We start from the raw sequence: 20,012 nt of genomic DNA on the forward strand, positions 1-20,012 counted from the left end.
TTGCAGTAAAATTATGCCGTTCGTATTGAATGTAAGTGGTATTTTCTACACCATTTAATAGGGTTGGGCAACCACACTTTTTTTTGTTCATGTTTACCTTTCTGAACTGGTTTTTTACTTAGCACTTCATGGTTTTGCATTGTTTATAAGTAGTCGTGCCTCCATGGAGTTCAAACAGAAAAATATATGTTTATATTTGGCAGTTCAGTTTTTATTAGTACAAGGCCTTTTTGAGGGGTGATATTTCTTTAATATCACTGGACTTTCTCATGCTGTCTGCTCATTCGTTCAACAGTAGGTAGGCATCTCTGGAATACTTCAAAACTAGACCATACATTTTTCTTCTTTTGCAACTTTTATGAGGTCACTTTACTTTTTACCAATTTTAAGCCAGACAAAAAGATTGACTTCATAAACTGCATTGTTTCTTGGAGGCAAACCTTAATTCCTGTGAAGGCATAAACAAAAACGCACACTTATAAACCTGCTCATTTCCTTTTATGTCATCATTTTAATGAAAAGGGAGTAAGTACATTGCATTTATTATTGTTCTCTTAGTGGAATCGCTTCCTGTTTAATGCATACATCATCCTTTGGAATACAAGCTTGAAATGCATCTGTGATGAATCAGTTGTTGTGGTGCTCGGCTGCTGACCCAAAAGATGCGGGTTCGATCCCTGGCCGCAGTGGTCACATTTCGATGGAAGTGAAATGCTGTAGGCCCGTGTACTGTGCAGTGTCAGAGCACATTAAAGAACCCCAAGTGGTCGAAATTATTGGAGCCCACTACTATGGCATCCCTCATAGCCTGAGGCGCTTTGGGACGTTAAGCCCCTAACCAAACCAAACAACAAGTAATGCAGAAAGTTGGGCAAGTTGGTGATTCTTTATTAAATTTGGCACCAGCGCTTGTCTCATGTTCCTCTTCTGTGTCTTTGTCTTTTGCTTAAACCGGTGCCACGTTTAATAACAAACAAAACAAGTTTTAAGTGAAAAACAGTCTATGACTGCTAAATATGGTGTCGTGCAGCCACAAAATTATCTTAAGGGTTGATATCTATTTGTTTTGTACTGTCAGCGTCAAATGAAACACTGAACAAGACATTTGAAATGGGAACACTGAAAACAAAAAAACTTTATCTGAGGTTGATTTATTATGAGCGCACATTATTTTCATTTTGACGGTGCAAAGACCACTGCGTGGAAGTGCTAATGGACCCAGCTTGTGTTTTGTCCCCAGCCGATTTTTTTTTTTTTTTGCATTGCAGTTATCTCGTTCACATTTCATTTGATGCTGATGGTACTTTCACTTGGAAGCTATCAAAGTCTTTCTTCTCTACATTGAAGCTGGATGTGTACATTGTGAGCTGAATGTGTACAATGTGGCAGATCCTCACTGTGACTGTTTTTCACTTCAGCAGTTCTTTAACAAATCAGTGGATGTTTTCCAAACATAACAGTGCACACAAGTACAAATTCTCACAACCAGGCTTAAATTTTCGTGCTTCCTTTTAAAGTAATTCAGAATTTTAGTCAACTTGCAACTTGCTGCGTCTTGAATTTACCCGAGCACAAGAGCTTTCTCGCAATTAAAATTATCTTGCTTTCTAACAGCGCACTTTTTTAACTGGCTGAAAACTGCATATTTTATCGCAGCCTGCTGAACAAAAATGTTTAAGAAGCAGTATACAAATGGAGTGCAGGTAGTTTATACATTACCACCTGCACATTAGTGCAATAAAGCTTTTTTGAGCTTACAGCAGGTTGTATATTGCTATTTGATTAATTCTTTGCGCGCTACCTGCCAGCATTTCATAGAAGTTCCTAGCAAAAGATTGCATTTATCTAGAGGACAAATAAAGAAGCCTGCTTCTCATGCGTAGTCATTCATTAACTTGGTCCTGGGCACTAAGTCCTTGATGGTCTCTGTGTGTCATCCCTCTGTTCTATTTTCTTATTGTTTCCATTTTTTGTGTCATGTGCCAACTAGCCTAGTCAGCACGCTTTTGGCTGTGTCAGCATGCTGAAAACTAAGCCAGCTTAGCTTTTCAGTGGGTAAGAGTGTGTTCCATTTGTGCCAAATGTGGAAAAACAACCAAAGCCTTCTGATGCTATTGCATTGCATCTGCATGAATGCATGTTTTGTTTGCACCAACCTGCTGCACAATGAATAGACAGGTACCTGTATAGACCTGTCAAGCATGGTACATGGCACTGCAGTGCAGCAGCTGAACAGTAGGATGGAGTGCACAACTGCTGCTGTCCTACTAACGCAGTGCAAGAGATGCAGTGTCATTAGACATTGTGAATGGCTTGCCTGTGCACATCGTACAGCAGTAACACACACGATTGTTAGGCGGCTGTGCTTAGTCTTTTTGGCAAACCTATATTACGCTAGATAACACTGTGAATTATCAGTGGCCGTATTGCTTGTTACTATTATGAATTAGAAGGCAGCGGATAACTTGTGAACCAAGCCCTCGTGACATCCTGTGTGCATCACCTTTAAATTTATGAATAGAGGTTCTATTCCCCTTCGAAGTAGGAAAGAGAGAAGTGGGATTTGATATCTTGTACGCAATTGGTTCTCTTTCATTGACAAAGTAGATGGGCGTATTCAGGCTTTGTATGCAGAAGAAAAAGTTAAGTGACCACTAGTAAGCCTTGATTTAATGAACTCTACGGATCAAGGAACTAGCGTACCAAAGTTTGTGCACTCTGGTGAAGAGAAACTTGGCAGTTTCCTGTGCCAGATATGAAAAATGTGATAGGGAAGGCAGATGAGTACCTGTCCCACCACATGCACGACTGAGTGTAATGCTGGCACATTGAAGGCATTTGCATTTTGCTGCTATTGTGAGAAGAGGTAGACGGTTAGCTCTGCAAGTTAGTTCTGCCTTAGTTTCACTGAAGCAAAAAAGAAGGTAGAGTGCAGTGTTAGAGAGAGCACTCACGGATTGTGCGTTAACGTTGCAGGGTGATGAGCGAATCAAGCCGTAGATGATGCAAGCTGAAGCATGTGCGAGCAGACCCGGGTGCTGCCAGAGTTCGTCCAGGCAAGTGGACGACAGGTTGACCCACTGGACAAAAGCAGCAGCCTGTGGTGGCGGCTGACTGGCTCCAGTCGGCATGCAGCCACACGGCAGACCGAACCAGGGGAGGGTGTCTATGCATCTGTCAAGTCACTGGCCAAGAGCCTTCCGCAGGCAAGGCCTTCCGATAATATTGCAGAGAGCATGCCAGTGCTTTGCAAATGTCCCAGTTGTCTTCTTTCATCAGGCAGCTTCGGAACGGTGCGCACTGTGCTCCGGGGTACTGAGGCATGCCTGCACCTGTAATTGAAGACACATTCACATTATTTAATCAGATGTAAAAGGTTGGCAAATTATGTGCACGAAATATGAAACTAAGTATGTTTGAAGGAGACATTTCTTGCGAGGTAGCGTTTAGTGTCAGCATCATGTTTAGTAGTGATGGCATGGCATCTAAACTTGAGTAGCAAGCGCAGGGTGAAAATACTTTTTACTGAAGAGCAAGTGGTCGTGCCACACTGCAAAGAAAGAGAATTGAGAATGAAACTCTTTAAAAGAGGAAAGAAAAGAAAGAGTTCACATCAACTGAATAGGACTGATCGTGTTGTTTGAAAAAAAGATTCAAGCTGTATAAATGATATTCTGGGAGGAAAAGGGCAGGCTTTAAAGGGTTTTGTAGAAAATGGGCTTTGTGAAAAAAAAAAAAATTCTACAAAGAAAAATTAAGAACCTTAATAATGCCGGGGGCATCCGTGGTAAGTGCCTAACCTGTTCCTTGGATGTTGTAGGTTGCAATTAAGCAATTTAGTACTGTTGAGGAAAGCCTAGCCTAGCCTAGCTCACCCCGCCGCGGTGGCTCAGTGGTTACGGCGCTCGGCTGCTGACCCGAAAGGCGCGGGTTCGATTCTGGCTGCGGCGGCTGAATTTCGATGAAGGCGAAATTCTAGAGGCTCGTGTACTGTGCGATGTCAGTGCACGTTAAAGAACCCCAGGTGGTCGAAATTTCCGGAGCCCTTCACTATGGCGTCCCTCATAGCCTGAGTTGCTTTGGGACGTTAAACCCCAATAAACCAAACCAAAGCCTAGCTCACTATGTTGGTGGTCTCAAAATTTCTAACTCATTGCATACTACTTATACTCTTTGGGCATGAACGCTGGTTGTCTTAAGCGTTATGTATGTTTCCTCCACACGATGTATTGCAGTTAATTTTCTGATACCCTGCAATGCAGGTCAACAAGGCAGCCCCTGCAAATGTCGGTGGCGAGCCCTTGGACATGCAGTCCGGCTTGCAGCAGCAACATCGACCTTCGTGTTCATCGCTGAATCATGCGGAGGACCGGTGGCAGACGCGTAGCCTGAGTGCTTCACCAAGTGATGCCTTGGATTCACCTACAGGTACAGCAAGCCCTGCCTCACGCTCATGTGAGTCCTTGGAAGAGCCTGAGGTTGACTACTCGGACAATGAGCAGGCCTCCAGCACTGAGACAGCCAAAGCAGCTGCCTTTTCCAAATCATCATCTCACCAATATGTGAGTTCTGCCAGTCTTGGCTTTTTTGCTTGGCAAGGAACAACAGATTCATTGTCACACGCTGTTCAGCTGAAATTGAGATTTAATTCCAGCATGTGTTTGCCTTGTTACATGAAAGTTGTGGAATTTAAAGGTGGGCAGGAATGTGGGCTTATGAACATTGTGGCCAAGAGCCGGTATTGTATTAAAGAGACAATCTGTTGGCTTATCGACCATATACTATAGCAATTGAAAGCTGCTTGCCCAAATGAGTGCATGTCTGGCTGTGGGACTAAGCAACATGGCAGACCTGGCTGCACTAATGCAGTTCAGTAGTTGTGGAAAGAAAAACCAATGGGCTCCTTGTTTAATTTAACCTAAGTGCTGTCACTTTCATTGCTAACAGATATCTTCCAATGTACCGTATTGTGCGTTTTTATTGTAAAGACTTTCAAAATTTTTCTTACCTCAACCGCTGGCTCGTTCGCGGTGAAACTGCATACAGAGCTTGCGTATTATGGTAACTTTTGTATCGTAGCAAGTTTTACAACGGTACTTACTTAGTTCAGCCGTGCATGATGCAAAAGCGCAATCGTGTGCGTCGAGATCGGCATACCGAAGCCCAAAACACCGTTTTTTTGCTGAAGGGCGGCAGTAGCGCCATCTGTCGTCTGCAGTGAAAAGCGTCACAAGGCGAGCGTTGCAAGGAGCGCGGGGGCCTTTTCGTCTGCTTCAACTGAAGCGCTTCGAACATTTTCGGCCAACTGAGCGGAAAAAATGCCAGAATCAACTATTTTAACGATGCTTTGCCATTAAAAGAATATTGTTTGACGTCTGTTTTTCGTCCACTGATTTTATTCAATTCAGCTTATATCGTCTGCTTTCGTGGCTCTCCTAAAGCGTCGGAGGACGACGTCGCGAAGTCCTGAGCTGTGTTCTCTTTGTTTAATTTCGTTGTGGAAGACAGATGGCGCTACTGCCGCCCTTCAGCAAAAACTCGGTGTTTTGGGCTTCGGTACGCCGATCTCGACGCACACGATTGCGCTTTTGCATCATGCACGGCTCAACTAAGTAAGTACCGTTGTAAAACTTGCTACGATACAAAAGTTACCATAATACGCAAGCTCTGTGTGCAGTTTCACCGCAAAGGAGCCAGCGGTTGAGGTAAGAAAAATTTTGAAAGTCTTTACGATAAAAACGCACAATACGGTATAGTTGAGTGACATGAAAAGTGGGTTGAAATTGACCAATATTTGATAAGTTGGATCAGTGCTTGGAATAAGGTGATAGGAAAAATGCAGGTAAACACTCGCCTGCATTCAAGGGAATATAGCCACTATGAACTCCGGCCTTGTGTTCCCAGTTTGATTGTGGCATGTGTGCCTCTTGCAGAAGCACGATAGGGGGTCACCAATCTATGTCAACTTCCCACCGCTGCCATGCCCTCCAAGCCCGCCTCACCCATCGCCTGATGAGCAGCCATTGCGTTTTCTGAGTGACCACTGGGCCGAGTACGATGCCCGGCACATTGGTCGAAAATTCTATTACAACTTCCACACGGGACAGCGTTCGTGGAAGCCTCCCAGGCGCCGAGGGGAGCTGCCTGCCTGCCACGTACGTAGCTCTGCTCTATATACGACATGTGCGCATGATCAGCTAACTGTATTGTGACTTATTTCTATACGTAGAGTAGCCCGCTTGTATAAACCCAACAGTCATGAGGCATTTGTTTGACATATTTTGAAGTCCTTACTAACCGTGCTGAGTATAATTCAAAAGACTGCTACAGTGAACTCATTAGTGTGAACTCTCTTAATTCTAACACACGGTTTATTTGAACTCTCACAGTTTGAACAAATTCTTAGTTCCCTTCATGTTCAAATTGTCCAGTGTTGAATGTACAAAGCTGACCTGCATTTATGTGGTTTTGTGTGGTACACTACATTGCATCGCAATCAGTCCAGTGTAGTTTTAGTTCATGTTTTGCACAAGCATTTGCACCTCGTCTAGACCAGTGTGCAAGCTTCAGTCATAAGGCACAAAATGCAGGTCGTAACTTGCATGACTGCTGCAACTTATGAGTGCACTTAAGCTCTAGAAGAGATTATGTGCTCTGTGTCTGCTAGGAGCACTATGATATCATCACGTTTTTATGACATGTCATAAAAAGGGATGTAGTGCCTCCTTTGTGGCCTGTGTGTGGAGGACAAGGGACATTAAGGTCCTCTCAGATCATATGCACAGTAATGGTCGTAGCTTCCTGTGGCAATTTAATGGTGCCTGTGAATTTGCTTTAACAGCTGCAAGAGAGACTGGCATCTGTAGATGCTCATTTCATCTGAAACTCGGTGCCACTGGCCGGCTGTGTGTTGTGAGAGTCACAAATGTCAAGTGATGGTCACGTCTTTTATGAGTGGGCTTAGCTGTAATGTAGCAGTGAGGCTTAATAAACTGAGTGTTAATAAATTTTGAAGACTCAGGGTAACAAACTTTTTAAACAAAGCTGGTAAAAGAGCAGCATTCTGTGGGTTGGAGAGCCTTTGATCACTACATGCTGCACCACCAGCCAGCCCTAGCAAGGCTGGCTGGCTGATCATGCTGTAACGTGGCTGCTCTCTCTTCCTCAGGAGCGGGATCCTGCCAACCCAGCTCCACGGTCGGCCTCGCCACGGGTCTCCCAACGCAAGGGTCCTCCACCACTCCCACCTGCCAAAAAGAAGCCCACCATCCAAGGCAGTCTGCTGTCGTCAAGCCAGGACAGCCTTCTGTCGTCCAGCCGCGACAGTTTGTTGTCTTCCAGCCGAGAGGACCTGCTGTCCAGCAGTCGCGACAGCCTACACCAGTCCTTCACGGGCTCTCGAAGCCGTCCCGCTGTGAACCAGCCCACCTCCTCTTCTCTGCCACGAGAACGTGACAATGAGGAGCCCGTGCAACACAATGGCAACAGCAAGTTCTACTTTGCTCGGGGCAGCCGCTTAGCGACAGCCTATCAGTCTGCTACAGACAGGGTAGGTCCCACGGAATAAATCTGTCTCGTGTTTCGTTGAACTGCTTGTGCTGTCGGTGTAAATACCCATGAAAGCAGTGAGGTATACTCCCAGACTCATCAGTCAGTGTGTGAAGGCAAAAATTTTCAGTTATGACACATACTTTGCAATGCTGTTTACACTACAAGAAGCTCCCTGTTCAACTGTCACTCTAAAACTGAGTGTCATCTGAGGCAACAAATACATGTTGCATTTTTAAGGTGTACTCCGTGCTTGGTCTGCAACTACAGCAGTACACCTCTTAGCTGTAGGCTGCTCATGCGAAGGCGGTAGCAGATATGAAATCACTTTAACATCTCCTGTGTTCCACAAACCTTCTCAGCTAGATGTACACCTTGTTTCTACACATGTGTGCATATTCCTTACATGCAGAAGTTGGTATGAAATTAACAGGGTGTGGAGTTTGGCTAGTTGCTTCATTGTTAGTACATAGAAAATTGGTACCACAAACAGGATACACACACACACAAAAAAAACACAGAATTATGAAAAAGATGCATATGTAAGATGAATCTGTGGCTGATACTGATAGAGGTTTAAATCTTGTGAAGAATTCTTGCAGTGTGGTTGTAAGAAGAACATAGTACTTTTGTACATATTGCCATGAATCTTTCTAGTGTTTATTGGTTCATGCTTCAAGGCTGCTGACACGCCGCTTTATTGCTTTGTTTGTGATTCAAGACGCGCCTAGATTTATCTAGATTGATCGCATCCAGGCTGAGCCAATTCTACCTTGTGCCAGACTGTTCTAGTAACTTTTCAAGCTTTTTCTCGAAAGTTCACTATCAGCTTTAAAAAGAGCACGGCTGAGAGCGGCCGGCATTCTGTTTGACGACCGCCGAGCACGCTTGTTGCCACGCCGCCGCCGAGTGATTCAGGTCTTTGCAGGCACAAGTCAGCCCAAATAAAGAGTTTCGTTTGGAAGCCGTTCTCGCTGCTCTCCTGTTCGCCGGACTGCAGTCACCACTACGTGACATCTGGTGGAGGTGCTGACCTGCTATCCAGCTATGCCCCTCACGATGGAACCTGGTGCACAGCCAACGCCCGTCATGCTTCGCCAGCCCCGTGAGCCACCGACTTTCCGTGGAGAACCACACGAAGATGTAGAGAACTGGCTGGACATGTACGACCGTGTGGCAGTGCTGAACACCTGGGACGACAGTGCTAAGCTTCGAAACGTTTATTTTGCATTGGACTGCCCTTCCAGAACATGATTTGAAAACCGCGAATCTTCCATCACGACCTGGGTCACTAGCGTCGTACGTAAGGAAAGAGCGGAGGTCCTCCTGCAGTCAAGAATTCAACGCCCAAACGAGACCGTGACTGCATATGTGGAAGACACGAAACGCCTTTTCAGGCGCGCCAACCCTGACATGACTGAAGAAAAGAAGCTGTCCTTCCTGATGCGTGGCGTGAAGGAGCAACTCTTCGCCGGCCTGATTCGGCATCCTCCAACAACCGTCGCAGAGTTTGTAGCTGAAGCTTCAACAATCGAAAAGACCCTTGACATTTGGACCCATCACTACAACCGACCACTTGAAGTGCTGTCGGCAAGCCCCCCAGAAGATACCCCTGCAAGCGGAGATAACCTCCGAGATCTAATCCGCGAAATTGCTCGCGAAGAACTTCGCCGGCTACTGCCATTACCAACACAGCCGACGTAGGAGACTCAGGTGGAGTCGCTCACGGACATTATCCGTGAAGAAGTGCATCATGCACTTGGCTCCCCGTCACCAACGACACCAAAGGAAGCTACAGCCATAACCTACGCTGTAGCACTACGCAGTCCTCCGCCTCGACAAGACCCCCCAAGCCCTCTTCGACGGGCACCAGCTCTACAAGAACGACGGCCCCTAGCTCCCACACGCCCACGTTACGAGCGACGCAACAGCTTTAGGAAATGCGACGAGTGGCTGACTCCCGACAACCGCCCCCTGTGTTTTCATTGTGGCCTTGCCGGGCACATACTTCGCCACTGCCCATACAGACGCATTGGCCTGCGAGGTTTCGCCATTGACGTCCCATGACCGCTCCCCGGCCAGCGACCACGGGAAATCGATGACTACCTGCACAGAGGGGAGTACGTGTCGTCAAGCCATCTTCCCCGCTCCCCATCGCCGTCCACCGCATGTTTTGCATCACCGGGCCGCACCTACGCCGCGGCTCTCCGAGGAAGGTCCCCTAGCCCCCGTAGGGGAAACTAAAACAAAGCAACCTGTGGAGGTCAGGTTGCTTGCCGAGGAAACGACGAAGATCCTCCAGCGACCGCGCTGTATGAAAACGCCGCACCCACTACGCCGACGCCGCATACGTCAACCTCGACCACAACGCGAAACACCTTCAAAACGACGCCTCTATCAAGAAAAGCTTCGACCACACACCCCACCCACGATTCACATACCCAACGAAGCCGTGACCCGACGCCGAGGACGACGTGCAACTACAGAGCCAGGACATCCGACTTAGAAGTGGTTATCGACGGGCGGAAAGTTACCGCTCTAGTCGACACAGGAGCCGATTATTCGGTGATGAATGGATCATTCACTGCACAGCTGAGGAAAGTAACAACCGCTTGGGATGGCCCGCAAATTCGCATCGCAGGGGGCCACCTCATTATGCCATCAGGATGATGCATAGCGCGAGTGACTCTCAAGGGACATACCTATCCCGCAACCTTCGTAGTGCTACGGCAATCTTCCCGCGAAGTGATCTTGGGCATGGATTTCCTCAATGAGCATCAGGCGATCATCGACCTGCGATCCAAGATGATCACACTTTCCACGGACGAGGCCATCCCATCGATCAGAACTCCGGAACATCACGTTGCGCTTTGTGTCCTGGTGGAACAAGTGAGTGTCCCACCCCACTCAAGCGTCATCATCACCGTAGGCGCCACGGAAGCGAATAATACTGGAGCCATTATCGAGGGGAACATGCAGTTGCTTCTTGACCAAGGAATCGGCATCGCAAGAGGCATCGCATATTTCCGTAAAGGACAAGCCGAAGTACTGCTGACTAACTTCAGCGAAGAATACCTGCACGTTAACAGAGGAACGACGATTGCATTCCTCAACGAAATATCCGATGTATGAGACTTCTTCGCCCTCTTTAACCCATCCATAGAAGATTCGCCTGACCAAGAGAACTCACCCACTTTCGACATAAACCCAGCCCTGCCCCGGAACAGACAAGGCCATAGCTGCAATCTTCTTCGAAGCTACAGTGAGTGCTTCTCGTCATCGCCGAAGGTCCGACAAACGCAGATTGCCAAGCATCGCATTATAACCGACCAGCACGCCAGACCTCTCTGCCAAAGCCCCTACCGAGTGTCGCCGCAAGAACGACAAGCCATCCGGGACCAAATGGAAGAAATGCTTCGTGACGACGTCATCCAAGCTTCAAAGAGCCCCGGGCCGCACCAGTTGTTCTAGTGAGAGAGAAAGATGGCACACTTCGATTCTGCGTTGATTACCACCGTTTGAACAACATCACAAAGGACGCCTACCCCCTCCCCCGCATAGACGACACACTGGACCGGCTCTGCAACGCTAAGTATTACTCATCGATGGACCTCAAGAGTGGCTACTGGCAAATTGAGGTCGATGAAAGAGATCGCTAGAAGACCGCATTCATCACTCCAGATGGCGTCTTCGAGTTCAAGGTGATGCCGTTTGGTCTCTGTTCTGCACCAGCGACATTTCAGCGAGTAATGGATACAGTGCTGGCAGGCCTGAAATGGCAGATTTGTCTGGTATATTTAGATGACGTCGTTGTCTTCGTCTCGAACTTTGAGGAACACCTAAAAAGGCTTCGAACAGTACTAGAGGCAATCAAATCGTCCGGCCTAACTTTGAAAGCAGAGAAGTGCCACTTTGCCTATGAAGAGCTGCTGTTTCTAGGCCACATTGTTAGCGAGGAGGGAGTACGGCCAGACCCACAAAAAACAGCTGCTATCGCAATGTTTCCGCCACCGGCTGATAAGAAAGCTGTGCGCAGATTCCTCGGACTGTGCACATATTACCGACGATTTGTGAAGAACTTTTCGCGCATCGCTGAGCCACTGACCCACCTGACAAAGGCAGACGTGCCATTTAAATGGGAAGCGCCTCAAGTGGAATCCTTCAAGGAACTTCAGCGTCGTTTGCAGTCCCCACCGATCCTCGCGCGCTTCGATGAAAACGCCGAGACTGAAATTCATACCGACGCAAGTAGTGTGGGCCTAGGCGCTGTCCTCGTTCAGAAAACTAGCCGTTCCCTGTCCAAAGCCGAGGCTAATTATTCGACAACCGAGGAGGAGTGCCTTGCCATCATTTGGGCTACATCGAAATTCCGCCCCTACCTGTACGGACGACCATTCAAGGTGGTCAGCGATCACCACGCGCTGTGCTGGCTTGCCAGTTTGAAGGATCCCTCCGGCCGCCTCACACGGTGGAGCCTGCACCTCCAGGAGTTTGACGTCACCATCGTTCACAAGTCCGGACGCAAGCACTCTGACGCCAACTGCCTGTCACGAGCCCCTGTAGATGCACCGCCAACGGACGACGATGAGGACGCCTTCCTGGGACCCATCAGCTCCAGCTCTTTTGCGCAACAGCAACGCTCGGACCCCGACCTAAAATGCCTCATCGAGTACTTGGAAGGCAAGGTTTCTTCACCCCCTGGCTCATAGGAATGTGTTCCTTCTATTTACAGAATGATGTCCTCGTGAAGAAAAACTTTGCAGCGAAGAAAACAGCCTACCTCCTTGTTATGCCTGCAAGTCCGCAGAGAAGTTCTTCAGGCTTCACAAGACGAGCTGACAGCTGGACATCTCGGGTTTTCTCGCACCCTCCGCCGCATTCATGACAAGTATTACTGGCCCCGACTGTCTACCGATGTCGCACATTATGTGAAAACCTGCCAAGATTGTCAGCGACGAAAGACCCCTCCAACCCATCCAGTAGGATTTCTTAATCCCATTGAACCCCCCTCAAGGCCCTTTCAGCAAATCGGCATGGACTTGCTTGGCCCTTTCCCGAAGTAAACATCTGGAAATAAGTGGATCATTATAGCAACTGACTACCTGACTCGCTACACCGAGGCAAAAGCCCTACCGAACGGAACAGCAGCAGAAGTCGCCAAATTTTTCGTGGAGTGCATTCTTCTTCGACACGATGCCCCCGATGTGCTCATCACGGACAGAGGAACCGCATTCACGGCGGAACTGACGCAAGCCATCCTGCGTTACAGCCAAACCAGCCACCGGAGGACAACTGCATACCATCTGCAGACCAACGGACTGACTGAACGCCTGAACAAAACCATCGCCGATATGCTCGCCATGTATGTCGATGCCGAACACAAGACCTGGGACGTCATCCTGCCTTACGTCGTCGTCTGCCTACTACACCGCAGTGCAGGAGACCACTTAGATGATGCCTTTTAGGCTCGTCCATGGCAGGGAGGCCACAACCACGCTAGACGCCATGCTGCCCAACGTTACCGCGGAAGGTAACGTCGCCGTCGCCGCCTACCTTCAACGCGCAGGAGAAGCCCGAAGACTTGCCTGATTAAGGCTCAAAGACCAGCAGCGGACCAATGCCAGACGCTACAACCTACGAAGACGCAACGCGGAATACAAGCCAGGAGACCGAGTTTCAGTTTGGACGCCCATTCGCTGCCGAGGATTGAGTGAAAAGCTTTTGCGCCCCTATTTCGGCCCGTACAAGGTTCTTCGTCGGCTAGGTGAATTGGACTATGAAGTCATCCCTGACCAAATGACTGCATCCCAACGACGCCGCATGCGACCAGAAGTAGTCCATGTCGTCCGCCTAAAGCCCTATCATGCGCGCTAAAGGACTCCTTGTTTCCACATTCGGTGTATATTTTTGCACAATCCGTTTTTAATTCTCTGTAGCCGCATTATGTTCTAAAGCATCGAGTCAGTGCTTCTTTGAGAGGGCGGTAATGCCGCGAATCTTTCTAGTGTTTGTTTGTTCATGCTTCAAGGCTGCCGACACGCCGCTTTATCGCTTTGTTTGTGATGCAAGACGCGCCTAGATTTATCTAGATTGATTGCATCCAGGCGGAGCCGATTCTGCATCATGCCAGGCTGTTCTAGTAACTTTCCAAGCTTTATCTCAAAAGTTTGCTATCGGCTTTAAAAAGAGCATGGCCGAGACGGCCGGCATTCTGTTTGACGACCACCGAGCACGCTTGTTGCTACACCGCCGCCGAGTGATTCAGTTCTTTGCGGGCGCAAGTCAGCCCAAATAAAGAGCTTCGTTTCGAAGCCATTCTCGCTGCTTTCCTGTTCGCCGGACTGCAGTCACCACTACGTGACAACATGGGTGTCTTTGGAGTTTCTTTTATTTTTTGTCATCTTGTCCAACCAGCTTCTTATTGCTTTCTGCTCAACATAAAACACTTCTTGCAGACATGGCTCAGCATGCTACATTTGAAGCATAGGTTACTCATAGCTATTCTATTCATTTATTGCAAACAATGCTACTTATGCATTTGGAAATTAACCGCCGCGGTGGCTCAGCGGTTACGGTGCTCGGCTGCTGTCCCGAAAGACGCGGGTTCGATCCCGGTCGCGGCGGCTAGAATTTCTTTGGAGGAGAAATTCTAGAGGCCCGTGTACTGTGCGATGTCAGTGCACGTTAAAGAACCCCAGGTGGTCGAAATTTCCAGAGCCCTCCACTACGGCGTCTCTCATAGCCTTAGTCGCTTTGGGACGTTAAACCCCATAAACCAAACCAAACCATTTGGAAATTAAAAATGAACTGCTTGACAACTGGAGTTGTTCTAGGGCATTTATTGTACCTAGTATTTTCTTTTCCCTTTGCTTTTGTTGCCCTTGCTGAGTTGCCGGAGCAGGGCATTCATGTTAAAGCTACTTTTTATTTTAAAGTGAAATCTTGACTTGAAATCAACATGTTGAAAGGCTTGCAAAGCAGAGACGATCATAAAGTTACATGTGGTATTGTAATGGTAATATTGAGTATCCAAGTTTACTTTGAAAGCTGAAAATTGACAGCTAGGGTAGTGGTGGCCTTCCAATACAGTCGAGCCCACTTATAATGACTGCATATATAACGAACATTTACGTATTATGAACGAGAGAGGTTCTATCGTCAAAATATGCATTAAGGCAATGGCAATTCTTCTCGGATACAATGAACAACTGTAGCCTTGTCATTTGTTTATAGTGAACAAGAAGGTGCCAAAAAATTGCCCAAGTAACTTTAAAACTCGCTTCCAACTTAGCGTGGAGACTGAAAAGTGCTTCTCAGCCATTGTGACACCGTCTGGAAAGAATATGTCAACTCAGAAAAGCAAAAAAAAGGTGACATTAAAACTGCAGGTAACCGCTGGCCAAGCACGCTTCTACGGCCTATCAGCAGAAGTGCGTTGCGAGACAGTAGTAGTGTCAAAAGTGAAACTAATGTACATGGTTGTGGATCAACTAAAGACACTGATTAGAAAAGTTTGAATGCCTTGCTGGCCACGGGATGTGCATCGCCTGCCAAGGCGGCTTCACTTTTTATGCTGCTAGCAAGTTGGCGGAGCCGATAGCACACAGTGCAGATGATATACTAGACTCTTTGCGCACGTGCACTACACTACTTTCGTCACTGCATGGGCCCAGGAACGACAGATGACACTGCCGAAGACACCATGCCTGTGGGTTTGTGGCAATGCGTCGTTGATACATAGTTGGCCTTATGTTGCCTCAGATGACTATGCTCGTACAGGCGGCAATATCGCAGAGCCGTGCTTTGATGAAGCGGTTGTATGAAAAGCATAAGCACTCCCTTGCCATTAGGAATCTGATTAATGTGGCCAACCTGCCACCAGCTGTCGTGGATGCTTCGACCACAATTAGTTTTATCTCGTCCCTAAAAGCAGACTATTGGCCGCAAGGATCTCAGTGAGGGGAACCTGAAAAGCTCTGTGGTGGGGCCTATTTTGAAGAAATAGATGTGCATGATGCAGTTTTTAAGGCCTAAATGCCAGTTTTGGCAGATTTAGTATTTTTGGCTGCAATGTAAGGAGTCCACTTACTATGAACATCGGATACAATGAACACAATGCATGTGACCGCCAGGTTCATTATAAGTGGAATCAGCTGTCGGCACTTTTGTTTAGAAAATGAAGACTATCTTCTGGTTCAAGACAATTAGGCAATGGATGTAATGGGCTGAGTTATTTTGTTCCGTACTGCTTGGTGTGTTACTGACTTTAGGTGATCTTTTATGTGTGTTGACATGGGTGGTGTGGGGTTTGTGTTGTGTTCTAGATATAAGTGTGAAAAATGGTATGCTTCTAGAAATGAATGTCTAGCTAGCAGCCACCTACGAGAGCAGTTCATTAGCAAACGTGGCATTAGCTGAAATACGACATCCAAGGGCAGTAATTTAAGGAAGCTTTGATTTCCGAGGGGTGAAAGTTCCGAGGGGTGGAAGTTTTAGAAACCAAGCAGCAATAAAAAAAAAAAACATGGTAAATACTAGCTCGTGTATTCTGCTTTTGTTTTTGTTTTGATTACTGTAAGTCTTTTTTATCTCTCTTTTGCCGGGATTGTAATTCTATATTTGACACAGCACGCCTCACCCCTTGCAGCAAAGAGGAAAAAGTCCACAGAAACTTACCTCGGACAACAAACTGGCCTTTTTACCAGGACAGCAAAACGTCAGCGTAGCTGCGCACTGCAAGAGAAAGATGAAACCCAAGCACACCTCAGTCCGAGTGGGGCGGAATGTTGTCAGCATCTGCAACTGACTTCCTGCCCACTTCCTTCTTTCTCTCACCATGGGAGGAAACGCTGCTGCTCTCTCTTCCTGTGTTGGGTCGGCTAGGTTTCCTGTGCAGCACAGAGCCTTGTGAGATGTCGAGCGGTCATTCCTTTCTGGTGGCTTAGATAAGTCCTTCATTGTAATGGACCTCTTCTTTAAGAACAAGCTGAACCGGGCTTTCTCCTATGACCTGGAAAGCTTGCCGCCACCTTTGTGCCAGAGTGCAGCAACCTTGGATTCTCCATACAGCAGTGCTGGCTCAGAGACCGATTGCTTCTTCTCGCCTTCTGATGTAACTTCATTGTCGTCACTAACATCATCTGAGGAAGAGGTACTAGTGAAGTTGTGTGTTTTCATCTGCTTTACGGGCACTGATAGTGGAAACTTAGCGTCCTGTGTCAGAAGTTGTGGAATGTTGATTGCCTGTGTAGTCTTGGTCGGGGGGAGCTCGTTTATTCGCGCCCACGTCTTCTAAAAGTTCCTGTTGTTCCAGATTGCTTTCATCTGTGCACTGCATTTTTTTATTACAGTCGCGTGTTCTCTGTCTATTTTCGTTTCAGTTAAAAAGCATCAGCTCATGAGGTTCTTGTTGCACTCAATCTACTATTGTCTATACTATATGCTGTGACCTGGATTTGGTAGCGTGAACTTTGTAAGCAGTGGTGTCGAAACTGTAGGCCTATCAGTCCAACTGTATAGAGGTCAATATAATGGCCACAAAAAGTCATGACCTGTGTGCATGCAGAGGTGGTCATTTTATGTGCAGCATGTAAATTTCAGAGGCATTAAGTATTTTTATTTCTACTTTGGTCACTATGACCTCTCTGGTTGCTCGGTAGCTTCCCTTCATTCCATCAGTGTTTGAAAATCTAATTCATTCTACTTAAGCTATATCTGGTACATATTGCTATCATTACCTGCGATTCTTTGCCGCTCTGTGGTAGGACACAGGATGCTCAAACACTTAATCAATGAACATAACCTTCTTGACCTCCATGAACTAGACTGAGGCCCAGCTAGTATGTATTTTTTATTTTTCACATTAATATGATGCAGTAAAGCAGAGTGGCTGTTGTGCAAGTGCATTTTCAAGCATTTTTGCCATGTATAGTCGTGTCCAACTCAAGAACGCGGGTCCTTCAAAGGGAGCCCTCCAACTAGTGGCGCCAACATATTGTCGTGAAGTCAGCGTCAATCACCTTGCACCTGCCAGTCACTTGAGATGCCAGTCTAGCAGTTGCAGGTTGTTATCTGATACGGCCTTGTTTTTGCTCATTGATTTGGAGTTTATTTCTAACTTGCAAAGATAGTTAGACATCTGAGATGTAGGAACTGTGGCACGTATTCAAGGCTTTTGAAAAAGAGCAATTTTAAATGGCAGTTATTTGAGGGACTGTTTTTTAGGTTTTATTACCAAAAATTGAGAAAGTTACACCTTGTGTCAGAAGTTTATGGACTGCTGGAGCCGTGTTAGGTTTAAATTTTCTTGTCATTTCCCGGCTGCATGCCCAGGCTGCAAGTGCATTCAGATGTTCCCATGCCCAACTTTTTCTCACAGGCACATGCATGTTTTATTACATACTGTGGCTGCAGGAGCAACTATTTCAATATTTTTTTTTTGCTAGCTGTGTAGGCCAACAGGTTTTATATATGCTGTGGGTGCAGAGTGTTGAAAAAAGTCAGTGACACGTGTCTGTCAGCATGATAGTTTTGCACTATACCTAAAGTTTCTGTCCTCTGCTTGGTTTGTAACAACCTCCCCCCTTCTCTCTTGACAGTGGTACAGCTCGGTGGAAGACCCAAGCCAGGTGACCAGTGACAGGCCTCGTTTGGTTCCAACAAGCTCCATTGAGGAGGAGACTGACTCCTGCTCTGAGAACAACCTGCCATGGGAGCGCAGAGCCCTGCCACCGACAGCCGAGAGCAGCAGCGTGCGTGGTGGCCACTACACGGCCACTGGGCCAATGCTGACGCCCAAGCTCAATCGGCTGAAGCCCACACCTCCACCAGTGCTGCCCCTCTCCTCAGCTCATTCAGACTCAAAGCATGCCCGGGCTCTAAGGACGCGTTCCATGTTCCTGCCCGAAGATTACCCACTGCATGGACCCTCTGTGGCAGAGGCCATTGAGACCTTTGACACTCTAGAGGTGAGGGGACCAGGAGGCTTGAACTAATGCTTGCATGCTTGCGAGTGTACTTTAGCTCATGCATGCCTGCATGCATTCTTTCATACTAAGGATTGTGACTGCAAAGGCTGTGGCCTGAGTTACTGCTTGATAGTAGTCTAATCAGAAAGGCATGGGTAGCAAAAGTTGCAGATGGTGGGTTATATTGATGAGATTGGGGGAATGTTTGCAGGAGGCAACTTTAGTCCAGGCCAGCATTTATTTATTTATCTATTTTTTTTTTGTAGGTGACAAAAGAGTGGAAAAGAGGACTAAAAGTGGTCAGGTTAATGTAAATGACTAGGCAAAGGCAGGGCACACAGGAATTTCCTTTACTTTTTGGAGACTTGGAGATGATGTAGAAACTAACCTGAAAGAATCACGTAATCAGCCCAGCAGTGCTGCAGGATGGAAGGCAGAAACACGGTTATTGCGTGGCAGGGCCTTCATTGTGTCTTGGGTCTGTACTCTGGTTTTTGCCAGCATGCATCAGTAGTCTTTGTGCACTGGTTGAATTTTTTGGCCAAAGTTTGCTGGTCTCTTAACTCTTGCCTATCCATTATTGCTTGCTCCTCTACAGCATGTGATCCTTAAACAGCGACTGAATTAATTTACTTTTTGCCCCCTTGTGAAAAACTGACTGTGGTAGCTGTATCGCCATGTTGCACACCTTCTTTTTGAGGTAGTTCTCTCTGCAAGAGTAAAGAGTATGAAAAATTTGCTCTTTTTTTGCCTGTGTGGTGGGCTTGTGGTCAGAGCATCCACTTAGCATGTGGGAGGTGCTGGGTTTGATCCCCAGTGCGGTGGCCGTAGGGCACCCATTATCATCAACCTTCGCAAAGACTCCACGAAGCACATTCTAAGATACAGCTCCCAATGCTGTGCGGTACTAATGTCAGTCCACATCACGCGCTCAAGCATTCTTGAGAAGATTGCAGGTGGCGGTGCATACATACATACATACATATAATTTTGGCTACGAATGCCAAAAGAGCCACGGACCCTGGAGACTTCCTTAAGGCAGCTATTTCTATGAAAGAAAAATGTGTACAGAAAAAGTAAAAAGCCACTGCAAAAGCAAAAAAAAAAAAAGTGCAAGTTTGGCAGAGTGACAAATTTTGACTGGCTTGCTTGTCTGGTTTCTCCCACCAGATGGTGACTCGTCAGGGCACTCTCAACAAGACAGAATTGGTGAGAGCAGGCAAAAAGCAGAAGAAAAGCTGGGCACCAGCTTTTGTGGTGCTCACCAACCGCAACCTGTTCCTCTACAAGGACATAAACTCAGCACAGGAGGTGAGGGACAGCAGAAGCTGTGGAAGAAGATTTTGAAAATGGCACCATGCTTGAACTATCTCAGTGAGCTACTAAGTTCTCTTGGTTTTAGCATGTGCTTGCTAGTTAAGAGATATACAGTCAGGCCTAACAGAAGGTTCCCGTATGCCTCAGTGGCCGAAAGTCTAGTTTCCGGTGAATGTTGCA

General features: G+C 47.0%; 1 protein-coding gene across 3 annotated transcripts in view; it reads left to right on the forward strand.

Annotated features, from left to right (window-relative positions):
* Positions 1–20,012, forward strand: part of LOC149341344 (uncharacterized) — a 39,557-nt gene that overhangs the window by 2,647 nt on the left and 16,898 nt on the right. For all 3 annotated transcript variants that reach the window (XM_089543405.1, XM_089543404.1, XM_089543403.1), the window contains 6 exons: positions 2,977–3,206; positions 4,263–4,562; positions 5,934–6,155; positions 7,169–7,549; positions 18,147–18,515; positions 19,686–19,826. In XM_089543405.1, the coding sequence (XP_089399531.1) occupies positions 3,018–3,206; positions 4,263–4,562; positions 5,934–6,155; positions 7,169–7,549; positions 18,147–18,515; positions 19,686–19,826 (1,602 nt within the window). In that variant the 5' untranslated portion in view covers positions 2,977–3,017. The remainder of the gene's footprint in view (positions 1–2,976; positions 3,207–4,262; positions 4,563–5,933; positions 6,156–7,168; positions 7,550–18,146; positions 18,516–19,685; positions 19,827–20,012) is intronic.

This window comes from Amblyomma mixtum, chromosome 5 (assembly GCF_055824585.1).
Source record: "Amblyomma mixtum isolate Tamu chromosome 5, ASM5582458v1, whole genome shotgun sequence".
Lineage (NCBI taxonomy): Eukaryota > Metazoa > Arthropoda > Arachnida > Ixodida > Ixodidae > Amblyomma > Amblyomma mixtum.